Raw genomic sequence first — 18,913 nt, 5'->3', positions numbered from 1 at the left:
GGGCAAGTGGATAGGATTGTAGATGAAATAACATTAGTCAAGAGTTAACAGTTATTGAGGCTGTATGTTAAGTATGTGGTATGATATTCTATTTTTATGTATGTATGAAAATTTCCATTCACATTCCAAAAGCCAACAGATATATATTAACTTTCTATTATGTGCAAGACAGAGTACCCAGTACTGAGTGCAGCCGTCCTCCTGTGCTGTTACAGGAGAGTGATGCTTTCTAAGTTCACAGGGCCGTGCCTGCCCACCTCTGCAGGGAGCCCAGTGTCTAGGGCACAGTGAGAACACAGTAGGTGCTCAGCGCATCTGCGTGCCGGAACGCAGCCCTCACTCTGCTCCCTGAATGGTTACTCTGTTTTCCCTTCCCAGGAGTGACTGCTCTGGTAACACGCTCCATGAGCAAACCCTAGACCCCGTGCTATGGAGCTGAAGGAAGGCAGAGTCCTGTTCACTTAGGAGTCAGGAAGGTGCTTCCATGGACTTCATGGAAATTGATTTCGAGGTGCCCGAGACAAGTGCGTTTGCTGCATCCAAAACATTTCTAAGCAAAGCAAAATTGTTCCTTTAATTTAACATGAATTATTTCTTTCAGGAGCCTGTTAATGGAGTTGCTAACAGTGAGAGGAATACCTCAAAAGGTTGTAGGGGGTCATAGAACCTTCTTAGAACGTAACCTGGCCCCCATCTGCTCTCTCTGAGCCTGTATTTTCAGAGTCCAGCATAACATTATGCCCAGAAATGTGCTTTGCCCGGTGCTTTCTCATGAGGAAGACGAGTAGATGGTATCATAAGAAAAAGGAAAAGCAGAATGAGGAAATTATCAAAAGGAAATGTCAGGAATTCAGGGTGATGGATTGGTCCCATGGGTATGTTTGAGTGATTAGTTAACTCAGAGGCAGAGAGAAATCATGATTTTGAATGTCTGCATGCAGGTGTTAGTATAGTTGCCTCAGAAGGAGAAGAAAAAAGGATTTTAAAAAAAAAGCTAGTCACATCTTGACTAGAAGAAGGCTCTTTTGAGAGCTCATCAATGTTACATTACAAACACCATTCAAATCTACCAAATGGGCCAGATGGCTGCTCAAATACTGCATGCTGCCAGCTGCCCATTGCTACAGATGAAGTCTTTTCTGCTGACGTTTGTGTAACCCACAAGCACATTATGAAGTGTTGATTCTTTTTATGCTGTTTAACATTTATGTGCCATCATAATTATAAACCATAAATATACATGACACCACGCAACAGATAAAGTTGCCCAGCTTTCATTCTGCAAGGGGAGGAGGCTGTATTTATTACCTGAGAAGAGAGGATGTCTCGCACTCGTATTCCATTCTTCGTAAATGTCACTTCTCTCTCACTGGGAGCTTGATCTGCTTGGTGTATGCTCACCAAGCCTTATTCCTTCAAAACAACACAGACTCCCGGCGCTAATATATATCACTGAGCCTCAGGTTTTAAAGCACGTCTGGACCAAAAGTCAGAGGGAGAAAATTCAGAAGGATCTAAATAGTTCTAAATGAAGCCAAACTATTCTATTTGACAACATACCACAGGTTCTTTGGAGGTCACACAACGGGCAGGTGTACAGTGTAAAAGGAAGCTGGCAAATGGTAGCGAATCAGCTTCTTTCACATCAGACACTTTCTAGAGACACATTTCTTTTTGCTTTGAAAGACAGCCGATTGAGTGCCATTCACCTGTTAGGAAGGTGGCACTTTTATTTGTATCTGCATCTATAAAAACCAAATGTCTTTTTCCTCCACAAAAACCTAAGCACGTGTTTGAGAGCATGAGAAGCCAGCCAGAAGGTGGAGGGGAGGGTAAAAGCCCACACTGTTTGGTTAATCAATCACAAACACGTGAAGGAGTGGGCTGCAATAGAACCCCGTCCCCAGGCAGGGGCACGTTCAGTCTCATCCGGGAAGACCTCTTTAGAACACAGCATTTTTATTTTAGGCCACAGAGCCCAGACAGCACGCTTCATGGCTCTATAAATACAAGACTCGGATGCTTACTGACATCCAGCTTTTCTTCTTTTCAACATGTAAACACATGAATGCGCAAAGTGAGTAAATGTCTGTGCACTGAGTTTACAACCTTGTCTTTCAGAAATATCGGCAGTACATGGCGGGACTTCTGGCTCCTCCTTATGGTGTTATGGAAACGGGCTCTAACAATGATAGTAAGTGAAAAATGTGAACACTTGTATCTAAAAATTTGTTGTGTGGTATGTGTTTTCATGTGACAAAAAAAAAATATGTCCAACGCCAGCTTGACAGAATAAATCTCCAGACTCTTGTGGATAAACAGATCCGCCAGCCCATTCTTGGGTTCTTTTAAAAAATTGTTCCTACAATATAATTATGTGGCCTTAGCTGATAGAGGGAAGTATGCTCTGGGGCTAGTTGGAACTTCAGCATGTTTCTCAAAGAACCTTCATCTTAAAGTATGGTTTGGGGGCTCTTTTAAAATGGAACTCATGAACTGTGTTTATCTCAGTCACATGTAGACACCTGAGTGCCCCACCTCTTGCTTATTTTGATGCTCTTAAGGGAAGAAGCAGCATGAATCATTCTTTATTCTTCTTAAATCGTGCTCTCTTCAAATTCGGAGCCTTTTGTAGGAGGCCGGTCTCTGCTCATAAAAGAAAGGAAGTTTTTCTCTGTGATACTCTTTCCTAATGGGTGCCCACTAGACTCAAAGTAATTTTGTGTCCTGAGTCTATCTGTTCATGCATGTTGGAAACATCTTTTTAGCACTCAGTACTATCCCTGAGAGTTGCTTGTTGAGGCTCTGGGTCCCTTAACTTGGCTCTTGTCCATGTGTGTGTGATAAAGCAGTAAGCCTTGGGGTTTCCGATGCTGTAGCAGTTCAACGCTGACACACTGGTGGGTCAAGCAGCGCTTCCACTCCAAGCATCTCAGAGCCAGAGCCACCCTTCATGTCTTCTTGAATACCTGAATTCTCACTCTCTCATTCAAACTGATCACTCCCTACAGGTGACCCTTCTCCTCGCTTGATCCGGATCTGAAGTGAGCTCCCTTTCCCTCTGTTTCATGCTTCTGGGCAGCCTGTGCATTCTCCTTCTCAGCTTCTCTTCTGTCCTTGGAGAGGCGGATGTTGGAGGAGAGTCTTTCTTTCCTTTCATTTCTTCTCCTGTTCTTGATTTTTCTCTTCTGGCTGATCTAGGGATGATCGGTAACCAAGTTGGAAATCCCAGTTGTGCTGTTTCCTAGCTGTGTGGCTGCTGGCAAGACACTAATGTCTCTGCGCCTTAGTTTCCCTCATAGGATTTCTTGGGAGACTGAAAGAAGCGCATGCATCGAATGTCTAGAAGGGTGCCTGCATGGTGCTCAGTCACTTCCAAGTCTTTGCAACCCCATGGTTTGTAGCCCACCAGGCTCCGCTATCTGGGGGATTTTCCCAGCAAGAATCCAGGAGTGGGTTGCTATTTCCTCCTCCAGGGGATCTTCCCAACCCAGGGATCAAACCCACATCTGTTTCAGCAGGCAGATTTTTAACACCGCCCCACCTGGGACTCTCCGTTTAGAAGGGCACTGGGTGTGTAATAAGAACCCAAATGATGTGAGCTACTATTTTCTCAACACCAGTGACTCTTTAACCCCTCAAAGTCTGACTTCCAACTCGAGCCGTCTAAATTCTCCAGTGACCAACCAATAGCCAGATTCAGTCATTACTATTCCCCATTCTCTGTGACTGAGTAAGCGTTTCCATGTTGTCTCCATTCTCCCTTGGGTCCCATGCTCCACCAGATTATCCTGGTTTTCTCGGTCTCTCTGGCCACTTGTTTTCTTGTCTCTTTCATGGGTACTTCTTCCCCTCATCTGGAAACTCAGTCACTGCTCGAGTCCAGCCTTGGCTATTTTTCTTTTTTTCTCTATACTCTCCTCTCAATCATTGCATCCTTTCTTGCAACTGATACAGATCCTTCCTGAAACCAGAACCTCCATTTGAGTCTTACAAAAGGCAGCCTAACTTTCCAAATGACTGCTGGTTTTCCTTCCACCAGGTCGTCCTGCTGGCCTCATGCACTCACGGTGTCGATAATGGAGCACGTGGTGATTCCCACAAACCTCCTTCTGCTAAAAGCCCATTTCCGTTCATAACTTCACTGTCCTCCCATACGAGGTGCTAGGCCTCCGCTGTTTGGAGCCCTCTTTTCTCTCACCTCCACCCGCTGAGGTTAATCACTGGTCCGCCCCTTGATCCTTCCTCTGTAGTGCTCATACTCTTGCCTTTCTCTCCCTGCTGCAGCCCCCTGGCTGAGGGCCTCATCACCCTTGACCTGAGAGCAAAGATGGCTCAATGGCTGTGAACCTTCATTATTTCACCCTTGGTTTACCCTGCACCTGACTTACACAGAACTTTTCCAATTTACTTTTTATTATGACAAATTACAAACATACAGGATGATATAGCTAACACCTGTATTTTCATCACTTTGATTTAATTAACATTAAACTCTAATACTTGAATGTGATTATTATTAACTTGATAGGTATTTTCATACAATCATTTTGCCATATTTTCTTCTTCTAGTCATATATATATACATTTCAGCAGACATTTTTGAAAATGTAGACTTTTCCATGCAAAAGCCACACCATTATCACACCCGATTGCTAGTATGATTTTCCTTAATAACAGCCCCCACTGAATCCAAGTCCAGATTTCTCCAGCTGAATGTCTCTGGACTTCATTCAAGGACCCATGTCATTGTCTCCGGTTTCTATATCTTAAATGTCTTTTAATTTTGAAAAGTCCCTTCCTTTCTTTTTCTTGTTCAAATCACTCTGTTGCTCCGAACCTTTAATGATGGTCCACTGCCAGCCATAGAAAGTGAAATTCCAAGACTGCTAATGCCTTAGCCCAACTTTTAGGTTCCTACATGTCCTGAGATCACCTTTTCAATATTATTTCTCTACAGATACCCTAACTTCTATCCACTCCAGTATGATGATTTGTACAACTGTGTTTGTCTTATTAAACCTCCCAGAAAGTAAGCTTCTGTTACAACCCTGTATCTCCTCATTTTGTCAAATCTAGTCCTTACAAGTGGTTGTTTGATGGGTGGAAGGATAAATGGCTAGATGGATTTCTAGCCATCTAGAGATGAATTTCTGAGTGCTGACCTTGAGATACCCTTACTCTTTCTGAGCGATCTGGGAAGTGATGGCAAACATGTTCATTAATACTCTGCTTGAGAGAACAGCCCTCTCCATCCCCTTGTTTTCTGTCAGAGCTTTAATGTCCTGATACTATAGGGGTCAAAGTTTAATTAGGGTATGTTTCCTAGCAGTCTATTCCTTTCTTCCCTCTCCTGCTCACTGCTGCCTATCAGGATGGGTGCTTGGTGCTTTTAATGCCAATATTTTAAGTCCTGTGTGGCTTCTTATTAAAAACATTGAGTGAGTGAGTGAGTGTGTTGCTCTGTTCTGTCCAACTCTTTATGACCCCATAGACTGTAGCCCGCCAGACTCCTCTGTTCATGGAATTCTCCAGGCCAGAATACTGGAGTGGGTAGCTGTTCCCTTCTGCAGGGGATCTTCCCAACCCAGGGATCGAACCCAGGTCTCCCACCTTGCAGGCAGATTCTTTACCATCTGAGCCAATGTTTGTAAATGAGTGAATGGATGAATAACTTATTTGCTAAGAAGATTGAGACATCCCTGGAAACAGCCATTGCTGTGCTCACACCTGATTTGAAAGTAGCAAGAGTTGGCTGTGCCCAAAATAAAAATTGTGTGCTAGTGGTTTTTATGTGCAACTTGCCGCCAAGTTCAGATCCTCGGAATGGTGTGAGGTGGTTTGCCTTGTAAAACTATAACAATTGCAACTTAAGAGTCTGACATGTTTTTCTAAAAGTCTGAGTGTTCTGGTGCTCAAGACAGAGGAATTAGTTGCTCACTTGGTATTAAATAAGCAGGGATGGATTTTTACCTCTAGGAGAGTACAGCATCTGGTAGAAAAGCAAAACAAGCATGAAATCTTGTTGTCTGGCACATAGCCCTGCTCTGACTCACTGATTTGTTTATGTTACAGATTGTGGTAGGTGCTGCTATTTTCCCAAGTAGCATTATGTACATTTTTATGGAAAGACAAATTGGAAACATCAAATTTTTACTTGGTTTGCTTCAGCAAGGGATTTCATTTCCATTTTCCAAGCTGATCTTCTAACTCATATTCTTTCTCTCTTTCCCCTTCTAGGGATTCCTGACAAGGAGAACGTGAGTAACTACTCTCTCTTTCTCTGCCTAATTTCTAAAAACTGTCATAAGGTAAAAAAAATAATTGTGGTAACCCTATCAACAAAGAGAGCTCTTTATCCATATTCAACAGAGTCATAAATATTTTTCTAATCTTACTCTGGCATCTGTGGGTGAGTCACTGTGAAATATGAAGGGGAGAAGGGCAATGGCTTTGACGTGGTCATCACATGTCCTTGATATTAACTAGTACGAAGAAAGGTTATCCTAGAGGCAAACGTTGCCAAGTGTTTTCTTTCTCCCATGATGCATACTGGCAGTAGAGCAAATCATTAGTTTAATGGCACATAGAAAATAAACTGTTTTTCCATAATAGAAATATAAAATATGAAATTTGAGGCCAGTTGATTTTATAAATGCACCCAAATACATTAGAGTTAATGTTTCTCTTTGGAAGTCGAAAATAATGAATTATCTAATTGGTTAGGGCAAACAGGTAAGAGCCTAGATAGTTTAGGATGAACATTTTACCAAGAACCAGCGCCAAGTACTCCTTCTAAGGCTGGTAGTGTTTGCATGCACATAATAATATTAATGATATTAACTGGGATCTAAATTGAGACAACAGCATGGGAGGGTTAATGTGGAAGTGTGTGAGGATTAACCTGAAGTGGTGCTTGGTGGTTCTGGGATGGATCAACTTACTGCATGCCTCCGTTGCTGTCCCCGGTGGCAGTGTTACAGAACTATCACCCTTTTCTATTTTTTTCCCTGCTTTTGGTCCTGTGTCTGTGGTAATTTCAGACTATTTCGCACTGCTTTTCAAAGGTCTGACTCTAGATTTCTTTAGGTCTTCCTGTTTTCATAATGCTGGTTTTACAGGGCTGGTGGGGAATTCTGACCCACTGCTCTACCACCACAAACTTGGGTTCAAGACCTAGCAATGTCACTTCAAATGTCACATCAAATCCTCATTGGTTGGGTTCAGCAGAAGACTTCAGTTCCTAGTTGCGGGGCTTTGTGCAAGCCTCTTGACTTCTATAGATATCCTTGCCTCGTCTTTAAAATGTGGATGTTGGTTGTAACTATCTTAAGAGGCCATCATGAATGTTAAATATGATCATCTGTGGCAAGTATAGAGATTCATACAGTAGAGATCAGTAAATGTGAAGACTGTTATAATAATTATTTTATCAAGCCTTATATCATTTACTACCTATTTTTTCTCCTCTGAAAAATATCCTACCCTTTATAAAGTAATTATCCTTTTACATCTTATGGCTCTCCTTAACCTTGAAAGACATCTGGTCCTGTTGAAAACATCCATGGAGACATTTGGTCCATGCCAAAAAGACTTTGTTATTTGTCCTTTCCAAAATCACTTGCCATGGACCAAATATGCTTACGTGCTTTTTTGGATATAACCAAATTTCAAGGACCTTTTGATGTGGACCAAGTGTCCAAAGGACATTTTTGACATAAACAAATGTCTCCTACCCCTTCTTAAAATACCTTTGTTCAGTGAAGCTTTGTAATGGTATTTTGCTATTAAAAATATATCTGTGTGTGTTGAGTAAAGCTCTAGGTTCATGGAGAGTCTGAAAAATAGCTCTTAGACTCTAAAGTAATCGAACTTGGCATCATTTTGGACATGGATATTCCAAAGCACACTGTAACAAATAATATGTGGATCATGAGCTAAATAAAGATGCTAAAAGGGCCTGGTGCTTCCTCATCAAGGAATGTTCAGTGGTGTGGAGAGCACACCCAGAATGGCCAGGCCCTAGGAGGTCTCACATATTCTAAACTTCAAAAGGAAGCTCAGTCTCTCTTAGACATCCAGTGACCTTTAGGTTGGACCTCCCTGCAGTGGAACAACAGACACAACGTTCTAAGTAGAGAGGCTACCAGCTGTCACGTAGCTCGCTTCATAACAAAAGAAGAATTTGAAGTTCATAGAAAGTCAGATGCAAGGACTTTAACAGCATCTTGCCCTCAAAGATTTAAGGGGCTGGCCAGGCTATCTGCCCAGTAACTAGTCATCATGCATGCTTATTTGTATTTGTTTGGGTCATTCTATGACAAATTCTCTAGTAAAAGGAAGCATACTTTTCTCTATCAGTAAGTACAGTGGATAGAATGTCACTGCTTGTTATTCAGAAAGCTCTCCAATGCCATCAGTCAAAATAAAGCAAATAAGATGAAAAACATTCATGAGTAGGGTTGAAGCTCTAGAAAGATAAAAGGAAGCCTAAGAGCCTTAAAGTGGTGTTAATTGAATTACTTCCTTTATAAGAGACAAGTTGTGTTTGGATGATTTCTTTCATCCTTTACCTTCTTTACATGTGGGGCAATATTATAGACCCTTTATGTTTCTCTAATAGCAATAATATGCCTGTAGACTGAAACAAAAGCACTTAGGCTATTGTCTCAGGGTCCAAACAGATTCTTTGTATAAAGAATATATTCTTTTTTCTAGCTCCTACTCTTGATTTTGTTAATCACCAAGTTTAACTTTTAATCCAATATCAGACATCAGTAAGTGGTGTTTTTAGCTGCCTTGCCAGCTATATTTTATTTTCAGACCCAGGCTTACCTTTCATAAAAGGAACTTTCTTTTCACAAGTTGCACTTTTCATAGAAACAAATAGGCTGACAGCTAACTTGCTGGATTCTTTTGTTTAGTACTTACTGTAGTTGGTAGGAACATCATTCAACTTTAGAACACACTGAATTCTGGAACCTGCAAAATAATTGATAACAGTGTTAGAAAAAATGACCATTGAACTAATAAAGCAAGGAAACCATTTTGGCGTGGTTGCAGTTGCTTGTGGCCTTTGGTTTTATAGATTTTTCTCTTTGATCTGCTTAAGTTTTCTTTTCGTGCGTCTCCTGTGAGTGCCATACCTGGCTGACCGTGTTTAACACAGAAGGTAAAAATACTCACAATGAAAAGAAAGCTTTCTAGTTGAATGTTAAGGCTGCCCTTTGAAGAAATGAGCTTGTCTATAATATTTTCTGCTTAGATAGACTTTGTTGCTTATTGTGCTCCACTCTTTTGAGAGGCAACTGCTAAGGAGTTTTGTAGTTTTAGAAAGTTATACATTTCTTCCTCAGTATGGAAGGAACCAGAAAATAGACTCAGGAGGCTATTAAGAAAAAAATCCCATTTTCTGATTTACAAACATCGTGTTTCTCAAAGGATCATTTGAGATCTTCATGTTTTAGGCATTGACAGTGTGATTAGCCAGCTTCTTGTGAAGTATGCAAGAATACTTTCCCAATACAAAGTACTATCAACTCAGAGCTCAAGGATTTCCCAAGCCCTGGAAGAAATGATGCCAGCAGTTAATAAGAAGCAAGCCTGGGGGTCTTGCAAAACTATTTGGTAGGTCTCTTTTTAAGTAGATTACTTAAGCTTCCCAAACTTAAAAAAAGATCATGGGTTATTTATATGAGGAATAATTTTGGAAATTATTATAAAGACGTAAGCTTTTAAATGGCAAATGGTAAGGACATAGTTTACGTGCTTTGTGAAAATTCTCATTAAGGAGAGCACAGTAGAAGAATAAACAGCAAGTAACTATTAGGGTCAATAGGTTAGCAAGTTTAGGAATTTTTAGGAACTATAATAACATCTCTATTGTTGCTCTTCTTCAAGGTTAGAGAAAGCAAATCAGTGTTTTCTACCAATTAAATGACCGCATCTTATTTTAGCGTTATAGATTGGCTGTGATTCTAGGCCAGATGAAGAGAACGGAAACTGTGTATTCTTATACAAACTTAAAACATTAAAAAAAGAAATTTAAACTCCATAGAGAATTCGCTGGTGGTCCAGTGGTTAAGACTTCATGTTCCAATGCAGGGGTATAGGTTAGGTCCCTGTTCAGAGAACTAAGATCCCACATGCCTTACAGCCAAAAATCAAAACATAAAATGGACATTATTGTAACAAATTCAATAAAGACTTTTAAAATGGTCCACATTTAAAAAAATCTTTAAAAAATAAAGAAGATCCCATGTTGTTGTTGTTATTCAGTCTCTAAGTCATGTCTGACTCTCTGTGATCCCATGGACTGCAGCACGGCAGGCTTCCCTGTCCTTCACCATCTCCCAGAGCTTGCTCAAACTCATGTCCATTGAGTCAGTGATGCCATCCAGCCATCTCATCCTCAGTCCCCTTCTCCTCCTGCCTTCAGTCTTTCCCAGCATCAGGGTCTTTTCCAATGAGTCAGTTCTTCACATTAAGAGACCAAAGTATTGGAGTTTCAGCTTCAGCACCGGTCCTTCCAATGAATATTCAGGGTTGATTTTTTTTAGGATTGATTGGCTTGATCTCCTTGTTGTCCCAGACCTTTCAACTCCAGCTTTGAAACTGAATTCAAACCAATGGTAACTGGTGGAGCACCGTTTTAAAATCCTACTTTAAAACATCCAGAACTTATCAGGACACCTTGGCCAGAGTTCACAGCTTTGCCCCAGGAGCCATGTCCCTCTGTTCTAGGGTGAGAATGGTTTAACGAGCACTGTCACACACTGAAGCAATACACGTGTGACTAGCTGAGTGTGCGACGCTCTACACAGGAGAGCAAAGCAACCAGATGCTGAAAGCAGGAACTCCCAAGCTGCTCGTTTTCATTCTGAAGGACAAGTTGCTTATCACCAAAGTGAAGACTAGACTTAGCAGTGTTGCTGGCCCCAGACTATGCATTGTGCAGTGTGTAAATACTCATTCCTTAGCTAGCCTATTAGAAAGCCCAGCTCAGTGAGCAAAGACTGACTTTGTACCACCTCCTGGGAGAAACAGCCTCTTAATGTCCAAGGTGCCAAGGACAACTTCAGCTCTTGGTCTCTGAAGAAATGTTTGTCTTTGTGTTTGTGAGTTATGTATTTTATGGGGCAGGAGGCCATTGCTCAATTTCTTTCTGCTCTTTATTCCATCTCTTCCTCTCCTCATATAAAAGCTGGTCCGTGCTTTTCTCTCTCTCTCTCTGTCTAGCTTCTGCAGTGGTGTTCTGATTGAAGTTTTTTTCTCTTTTTTAATTTTATTGGAATAGAGCTGATCTGCAATGCTGTGTTTCCAGTGTACATCCAAGTGATTCAGTTATACATATATTCATTCTTCTCAGATTCTTTTCTCTTAGAGGTTATCACAGAATATAGAGTTCCCTGTATACAGGGAACTGTACAGTGTGCTGTAGAGTAGGTCCTTGTTGGTTACCTATCTTATTTCCAGTAGTTGTGTGTGTGTTCGTCCCTAGCTCCTGGTTTATCCGTCCCTCACCACGTTTGTTTCTCTATTGCTAAACATGTTTGTTTTTGATATCTATAAGTCTGTTTCTATTTCTGATTGAATTTTAAAGAGGATGTATAGTTGTCCTTCCTCTGCAGAGTAAATAGTTAATGCAGGGAATTCTGATGATCTGATCTTCTGCTGTCAGTTAAGCCATGTGTTGGTAACCTCTGAATGTTCTTGCCAGTGTTCACAGGACTGGCCTCCTGTGAGATTGCTTGATAAAAGGGTATCTTTTAGGGTGTATTGAGGTGATGGTTCCTTAATATATTTTAGACTCTCTTTTATAATATTGTGAATGATATTTGGTGACTGATTCGGTGCTCTCATGGTAGGGTGTCTGCATTTTTACAGAGCAGAACTTTTGAATGCTGCAGTCATGCCAATGGTTTCTTAGGGATGCCACTGAGTTACACCATGTAGCCCTGCTTTGAATATGTTCTCAGTCTTTTCTGTAATCAGAATTTGACTTGAGCAAGATATCACAGAGAACCTGAGATGTGTTTAATGGTTTAAAGTGATAATCATTAAAGAATAAATAAATAGCATAAAAGAAATGATATTTGCCAATCTCTCCAGCCGCCAGCCCCTGCCTGCTCTCCCTTTAACAAATGGCATGGCCTTGAGGGGAGGCTGCTCGGTATTGGCTGTGCTGCTGAGAATTAGTTCCACTCTCTGCCAGGCAAGGAACATGATGTCATGTTGACAGTAAGACACTACACTGCTGATTCTAGAGTTATGGGTGACTACATCACTGTCTTCAGAAATATTTTATCCTGCACTGCAAGCAATTATATTCATCACCAGTGAAGTGAAGTGAAATTGATCAGTCGTATCCAACTCTTTGCGACCCCATGGACTGTAGCCTACCAGGCTCCTCCCCATCCATGGGATTTTCCAGGCAAGAGTACCGGAGTGGGTTGCCATTTCCTTCTCCAGGGGATCTTCCTGACCCAGGGATCGAACTCGGGTCTCCCACATTGTAGGCAGATGCTTTACCCTAGTAACTGGGTGCTAATAGTGTGTATCTCAATTGACTGTGAGACTAAAATATATATAGTATTGTTTGTTTGGTGTACTTGAATTTTTATTATCCTTGCTTTTACAAACTGAATTCAAATTATTTGCAAAGTATGTCTTAGGTTTAGGAGAGAAAATTGTAGTGTTATCAGATTGGATAAAGTAATCTAATGATTACAGACATTTAGAATTTGGATTCTTTTCTAATAGTAATTTGGTGTCAAACATGTTCCCCTGAGTTGATAATATTAAAATACTTTATAGTTCCCTTTCAGTTAGTTCAGTTGCTCAGTCATGTCTGACTCTTTGTGACCCCATGGACTGCAGCACACCAGGCCTCCCTGTCCATCACCAACTCCCAGAGGTCACTCAAACTGATGTCCATCGAGTTGGTGATGCTATCCTCTGTTGTCCTCTTCTCCTCCTGCCTTCAATCTTTCCCAGAATCAGGGTCTTTTCACATGAGTCAGTTCTTCACATCAGGTGGCCAAAGTATTGGAGTTTCAGCATCAGCATCAGTCCTTCCAATGAATATTCAGGACTGATTTCCTTTAGGATGGACTGGTTGGATCTCCTTGCTGTCCAAAAGACTCTCGAGTCTTCTTCAAAACCACAGTTCAAAAGCATCAATTCTACTGTGTTCAGCTTTCTTTATAGTCCAACTCTCACATCCATACATGACCACTGGAAAAACTAGCCTTGAGTAGACTGACCTTTGTTGGCAAAGTAGTATCTCTGCTTTTTAATATACTGTCTAGGTTGGTCATAACTTTTCCTCCAAGAAGTAAGTGTCTTTTAATTTCATGGCTGCAATCACCATCTGCATTGATTTTGGAGCCCAAGAAAATAAAGTCTGTTTCTGTTTCCATTGTTTCTCCATCTATTTGCTATGGAGTGATGGGGCCAGATGCCATGATCTTAGTTTTCTGAATGTTGAGTTTTAAGCCAACTTTTTCACTCTCCTCTTTCACTTTCATCAAGAGGCTCTTTAGTTCTTCTTTGCTTTCTGCCATAAGGGTGGTGTCATCTGCACATCTGAGAATATTGATATTTGTCCCGGCAATCTTGATTCCAGCTCATGCTTCATCCAGCCTGGAATTTCTCATGATGTACTCTGCATATAAGTTAAATAAGCAGGGTGACAATATACAGCCTTGACATACTCCTTTCCCAATTTGGAACCAGTCTGTTGTTCCATGTCTGGTTCTAACTGTTGTTTCTTGACCTGCATACAGATTTCTCAGAAGGCAGGACAGGTGGTCTGGTATTCCTGTCTCTTGAAGAATTTCCCACCATTTGTTGTGATCCACACAGTCAAAGGCTTTAGCATAATCAATAAAGCAGAAGTAGGTGTTTTTCTGGAACTCGCTTGCTGCTTCTGTGATCCAGCGGATGTTGGCAGTTTGATCTCTGCTTCCTCTGCATTTTCTAAATCCAGCTTGAACATCTGGAAGTTCATGGTTCACATACTATTGAAGCCTGGATTGGAGAATTTTGAGCATTACTTTGCTGGCATGTGAGATGAGTGCAATTGTGTAGTAGTTTGAGCATTCTTTGACATTGCCTTTCTTTGGGATTGGAATGAAAACTGACCTTTTCCAGTCCTGTGGCCACTGCTGAGTTTTCCAGGTTCGCTGGCATATTGAGTGCAGCACTTTCACAGCATCACCCTTTAGGATTTGAAATAGCTCAACTGGAATTCCATCACCGCCACTAGCTTTGTTCGTAGTGATACTTCCTAGAGCCCACTTGACTTTGCATTCCAGGATGTCTGGCTCTAGATGAGTGATCACACCATCATGGTTATCTGGGTCATGAAGATCTTTTCTGTATAGCTCTTCTGTGTATTCTTGCCACCTCTTCTTAACATCTTCTGCTTCTGTTCAGTCCATACCGTTTCTGTCCTTTATTGTGCCCATCTTTGCATGAAATGTTCCCTTGGTATCTCTAATTTTCTTCAAGAGATCTCTAGCCTTTCCCTTTGTATTGTTTTCCTCTATTTCTTTGATCTCCCAACAATCCTTTTGCTCTGGGTGTCTGGGAATCACCATTTTATCATCATTTATGAAGAAACTGAGGGTCATGTTCTGAGGGTCATAGTTCTCCTTATCTTTAGATACAATTACAATATAGATAGATGTACATATACACACGTGTACATTTACAGACACGTACAGAGGTATTATAAACTTATGTTTAACAATTTGCATTCTTTAGAATTCCTTGAATAGAAAATTGTAACACCACTTTTAGTAGTATGATCTGGCTTTGTTCAGAATTCTTATTTCCAGTTTCTATAAATGTGTAGATTCTCTTCAACTTTGTTTTATTTTCTGTTTTCCTTCAGTCAAAGAATGATTCAGAAATTCCCACAGAATGCCATCTAATTGTTTGAAAGCCTTTCATTGAATGCATATGGATTGGTCCATCCCAAGCCCCACGTGGGGCTCTGAAAATAAAGCGCGGCACCTCAGTGAGCCGCAGATGGACGGAGATGGCGTGTGAACACAGCAAGCAGTGCCATGCTGTGGGCACATGTGGTTGGGCGGGTGTGGCGTGAGGGCATGGCCTCAGAGGCGTGAGTCAAGTCCAGCTCTGCTGCTTACTAATCAAGTGAAGGTGGCTAAGTCCGTTCATAAGCTTTTACTCCTCGGTTTCCCCATTTGCAGAGTAGGAGTTATAGCAATGTAGGAGTAGTAGCATAGAGGTGGAAGGCAAGGGGGCTTCCTGGAAGACCAGTGAAATGACACAAGCGAAGCACTCCCCCAGTAAGTTCTCTTGGAGACACGAGGGGTCATTGGGGTTCCCAGAAGGGGAGGGCTCAGGGCAGGCCTCCTGGAGGAGGAAGAAAAGCCTTCATGCCCTCTTGATGGAAAGTAGATGTTGCCCCGGTAGAAGCGAAAGAAGAACGTTGCATGAACAAAGGAAGAGAGTACCAGAACTTTCCAGAATCTTTTAAAATAAAAAAACTTATCATTATCTCAGACTCTCATTTGCTAGGAGACCTTGCAAAGTTGTCAGTATCTGGCTTCTAAGCTTCAGGCATTTCAGGGTTCCAACAAAGCACCATATTTTTTTCCCGTAAAGGTTGATCTCTTTTAAATGTAGTTGGGGAATCAGCTTGAATTCCCCCCTATTTGTCCCTCCCAATATCATGCCTTACTTTTAAAAATGACAGATCTAGAGCTGATGCCTTTGAAGCCTATTGTTCACTCTGATCTCCAGCTCCGTTTTTGCTATAATTGCCCAGTCAGTGCTCTCTGATTTCTGTGGTTCTCCTTTGTTTTTTTTCCCCCCCCCCTCTTCTCTTGAATGAATCACTCTACAAAGCTTTCTATTGAATTTTGACCTCTTTTCCTTTTCCGATTGTCAAGGTCACTTTAAATTTCATCCCAGTTCTCCTAAGTGCCAGCCACCCCCACCTGATTGGGTATCATTGTTAAGTTTAATAAGAATGATTTTGATTCCATATTCAAGGCATTAATCAACATGTTAAATCTAGCAGCATTCAGCAGAGGACCTATCCTTGTGAAATTTAATTTGGTTTCTGCTAATTTATTTGCATACCTTATAAAATTACCCCATCTGAACATGAAAAAGAAACTTAAGAAAGCATACCATGAAAATAACTAGTAAAACTGGTGTGAGGTCATTAAATTTGCTTGTGTCTTGCTTTCTGCTTACTTGTAGTTTGACAGAAAAGGAAGGGGAGAATTTTATTTGTGTCTCAGAAGACACTAGTATGACCGAATTCAATACTTGTTCATTGTTATAATCTGTGCCTTCAGAGGTATACCGACTTCTGTCCCTGACGCTTAATAACCAGCAACACTGAACAAGTCTTAGGTCCATGACCCTCAGTTTCCTCATTGATAAAATGGTGATTCCCTGACACCCACAGCAAAAGGGTTGTTGGGAGATCAAATAAGATAACTCAGGGGAGAATTCCCAAACTTGGCCACTGCCTGCAAATATAAAACATTACATTAAGGTTTCCTGGAACTTCATTCTAAATGAGATGACACCCTTTTTTGTAACCTCAGCCCAGGGACATTATCCTAGCATGGGGATCACTGAGGTTGTCCAGTGGGTTCTAGCTTGGGAGGAGACTGGGTCTGGGAAGCCTTACGAAGGTGCTCTCACATCCTTGTAGGACTTGGTCCAGTGCTTAATTCTGGGAAGACAGCAGGACGCCAAATGAAAAGTCGTTCATCTTAATGTCCGTGTAACTTGGCTCAGCCAAGAGAAGGCACAATTCCCAAGTCACACCGAGCACCGATTTAGTGCTGTGATTTGATAGCCCAATCCCAAACAAAGTGAGGAAACCACACCCGAAGTCGACTACAAAGATGAATAGGGCAGAGGGTAAGCACTATAAGAGAGCAGAGAGTAAGACGGTAAACTGAAGAAGGCGCCTGGATTGTTTTGGGCCCCAGAGAGAATTATGGATGTCATCATGGCAGTCTACCCAGCACCTTCCAGTTTTAGGGTATGTGAGCTTTTTAAATATATGTTTAGCCAATTCTTCTATCTAAATTGTCAAAACATAACAATGTACAACCACCTAGAAAAGGAATTTGTAACATATTGCAACAATGGCACTATCATCATTCAACAAGATATCTTTTTACTGAAACAGGTAGTGATCCCTCCCCGCATATGCACCTGTCCCCGGCTCCCCCAGGTTTATATTTTGTGTGTTTTCTGTCTTTTTCTCTTTGCTCTCTGACACATTCAGAAAAACACTTGGGCTCCCTCTGGTGGCCATTCCAATGTTTCTACATGTTTAACTTGACCCCTGAAGTTTTAGTTAACTTGGCACAAAATGTTTGGATGAAAGTGGAAATATTAATAGTAAATGTTATTTTCTTTTGTAAGATGACTGGGAACTTGGGAACCTCCAGTTAGCCAAAATATCCAACTCATCATTCATCATTCATTCACTCATGTCTTCCAGTCTAATACGTTGTTGATAGTTTCACGTTTCTAAATGAAGGGGTATCTGGTCTGCAAGTCCATAGAAAGATACTGAGTTCCATTTCTGTAAGTCAGTTTCCCCAGAAGTGATTGTATTACTAGCATGTTTTTATAGAATGATTGCTGTCTTTTAACTCAGAGTTGAGTATTGTGAGAAAGATTTTGTTGCTCACTTTAAAATATGTGAATAAACCCTTATTTACCAGTTGTCAGTGTCGTACTCTTTCTTTCCCTCCTTTCAGTCATATATCCATTCTATTTACCCCATAGACTTTTATCCTACTCTAATGAATCTTTGTCCAGGCCTGTTTACTTTTTAATTATGCCAATATATTAGTCAATAAACAGATTTAGCTACACTAACAAAGACCCAAACATAACAGTGTCTAAAATAGAAGGCAATTTTCCTTCTTGTTAAGTGTCAAAATGTGAGCTGTCCAGGATTCATGTTGCACCTGCATGTTCTAATGTACTTTTGTGACTGAAAGTCCCTATTGATCTTCCTCTATACGTTATGTACCAAAAATAAGTATATAAGTTTAAATCTTAGTGTTTTAAAATTTCTAATGACCATTAGTCTCCTTTGAATTTTTTTCTTTTCAATTTAGTACTAATAGTAGTATACAATTGCTAAAACAAAATAAATATTTCATATATTTTTAGAAATCATTATTAAATATTAAAGTAAATTATAGTAACTGGAAATGCATCAATGAATGATGGGTGCTTCTTAAAAATGAATTTGTTAAAAAAATGAATTTGTTATGTAGATGCAGCAAGGGGTTAACATCAATTCTACCCCACTTCTTGGTTTTTAGATATGTAAACAGTGGCTTTTAGATATGTAGACATAAATAAGCAGAGGGGATGGAAATAGTTTCAAATAGCAATGTCACTAAATTCTTTGACTCCTAGGCAGGTGGCGTGGTACCTTATAGAGAAAGAGAGATATTGTGGTTACACTGGAGGTTGTGGGAAGTGTGGGATTCTGGGTAGGTTTTGAAAATGGAGTCAGATTTTCTAATGAGTTAAAAGTGAGGTGAGAGAGGAGGGGAGACGTCAGGGATGACTTCAGGGTTCTTGGCCCCACCTCGCAGAAGAATACAGCTCAGACAACTAAGAAAGGGAAGACTGAAGATGAAGTGAATTTGGAGACCTAGTTTGAAGGTCGTTCTATTAGACAGTGTGCAGGAATGAGGTGTGATTAGGCTTTTTGTTCTCCACCCCTATCCAGTCAACAGTTAATGATAATAAATATTAGAGAGTGGTAATCAGATTTGATTTGGGATATTTATAGTGAGTAGCATACGCCTAGGGCATGAATAAAGTTAGAATGCATCTGAAGAATGAAAAATAGGACAAAAATAAGCAAGAATTTTATTAG

General features: G+C 40.7%; 1 protein-coding gene across 11 annotated transcripts in view; it reads left to right on the top strand.

Moving 5' to 3' along the window:
- The window catches only part of RAPGEF4 (Rap guanine nucleotide exchange factor 4), a 328,969-nt gene that overhangs the window by 183,140 nt on the left and 126,916 nt on the right, over positions 1 to 18,913 (top strand). For 6 of the 11 annotated variants that reach the window (XM_069577204.1, XM_069577203.1, XM_069577207.1 and 3 more), the window contains one exon: positions 2,122 to 2,207. Coding sequence is in view for 6 of the 11 variants with exons in the window: in XM_069577199.1 (XP_069433300.1) it covers positions 2,162 to 2,207 (46 nt within the window). In the remaining 5 variants the exon portion in view is untranslated. Of the gene's footprint in view, positions 1 to 2,121; positions 2,208 to 6,240; positions 6,261 to 16,891; positions 17,042 to 18,913 lie in introns of those variants that run through there. The other 5 variants (XM_069577197.1, XM_069577198.1, XM_069577201.1 and 2 more) reach the window with 2 other exon arrangements.

The sequence above is a fragment of the Ovis canadensis genome, chromosome 2 (genome assembly GCF_042477335.2).
Source record: "Ovis canadensis isolate MfBH-ARS-UI-01 breed Bighorn chromosome 2, ARS-UI_OviCan_v2, whole genome shotgun sequence".
Classification (NCBI taxonomy): domain Eukaryota; kingdom Metazoa; phylum Chordata; class Mammalia; order Artiodactyla; family Bovidae; genus Ovis; species Ovis canadensis.
Note: the sequence above shows the minus strand (reverse complement) of the source record. Positions and strands in the feature narration are given on the sequence as shown.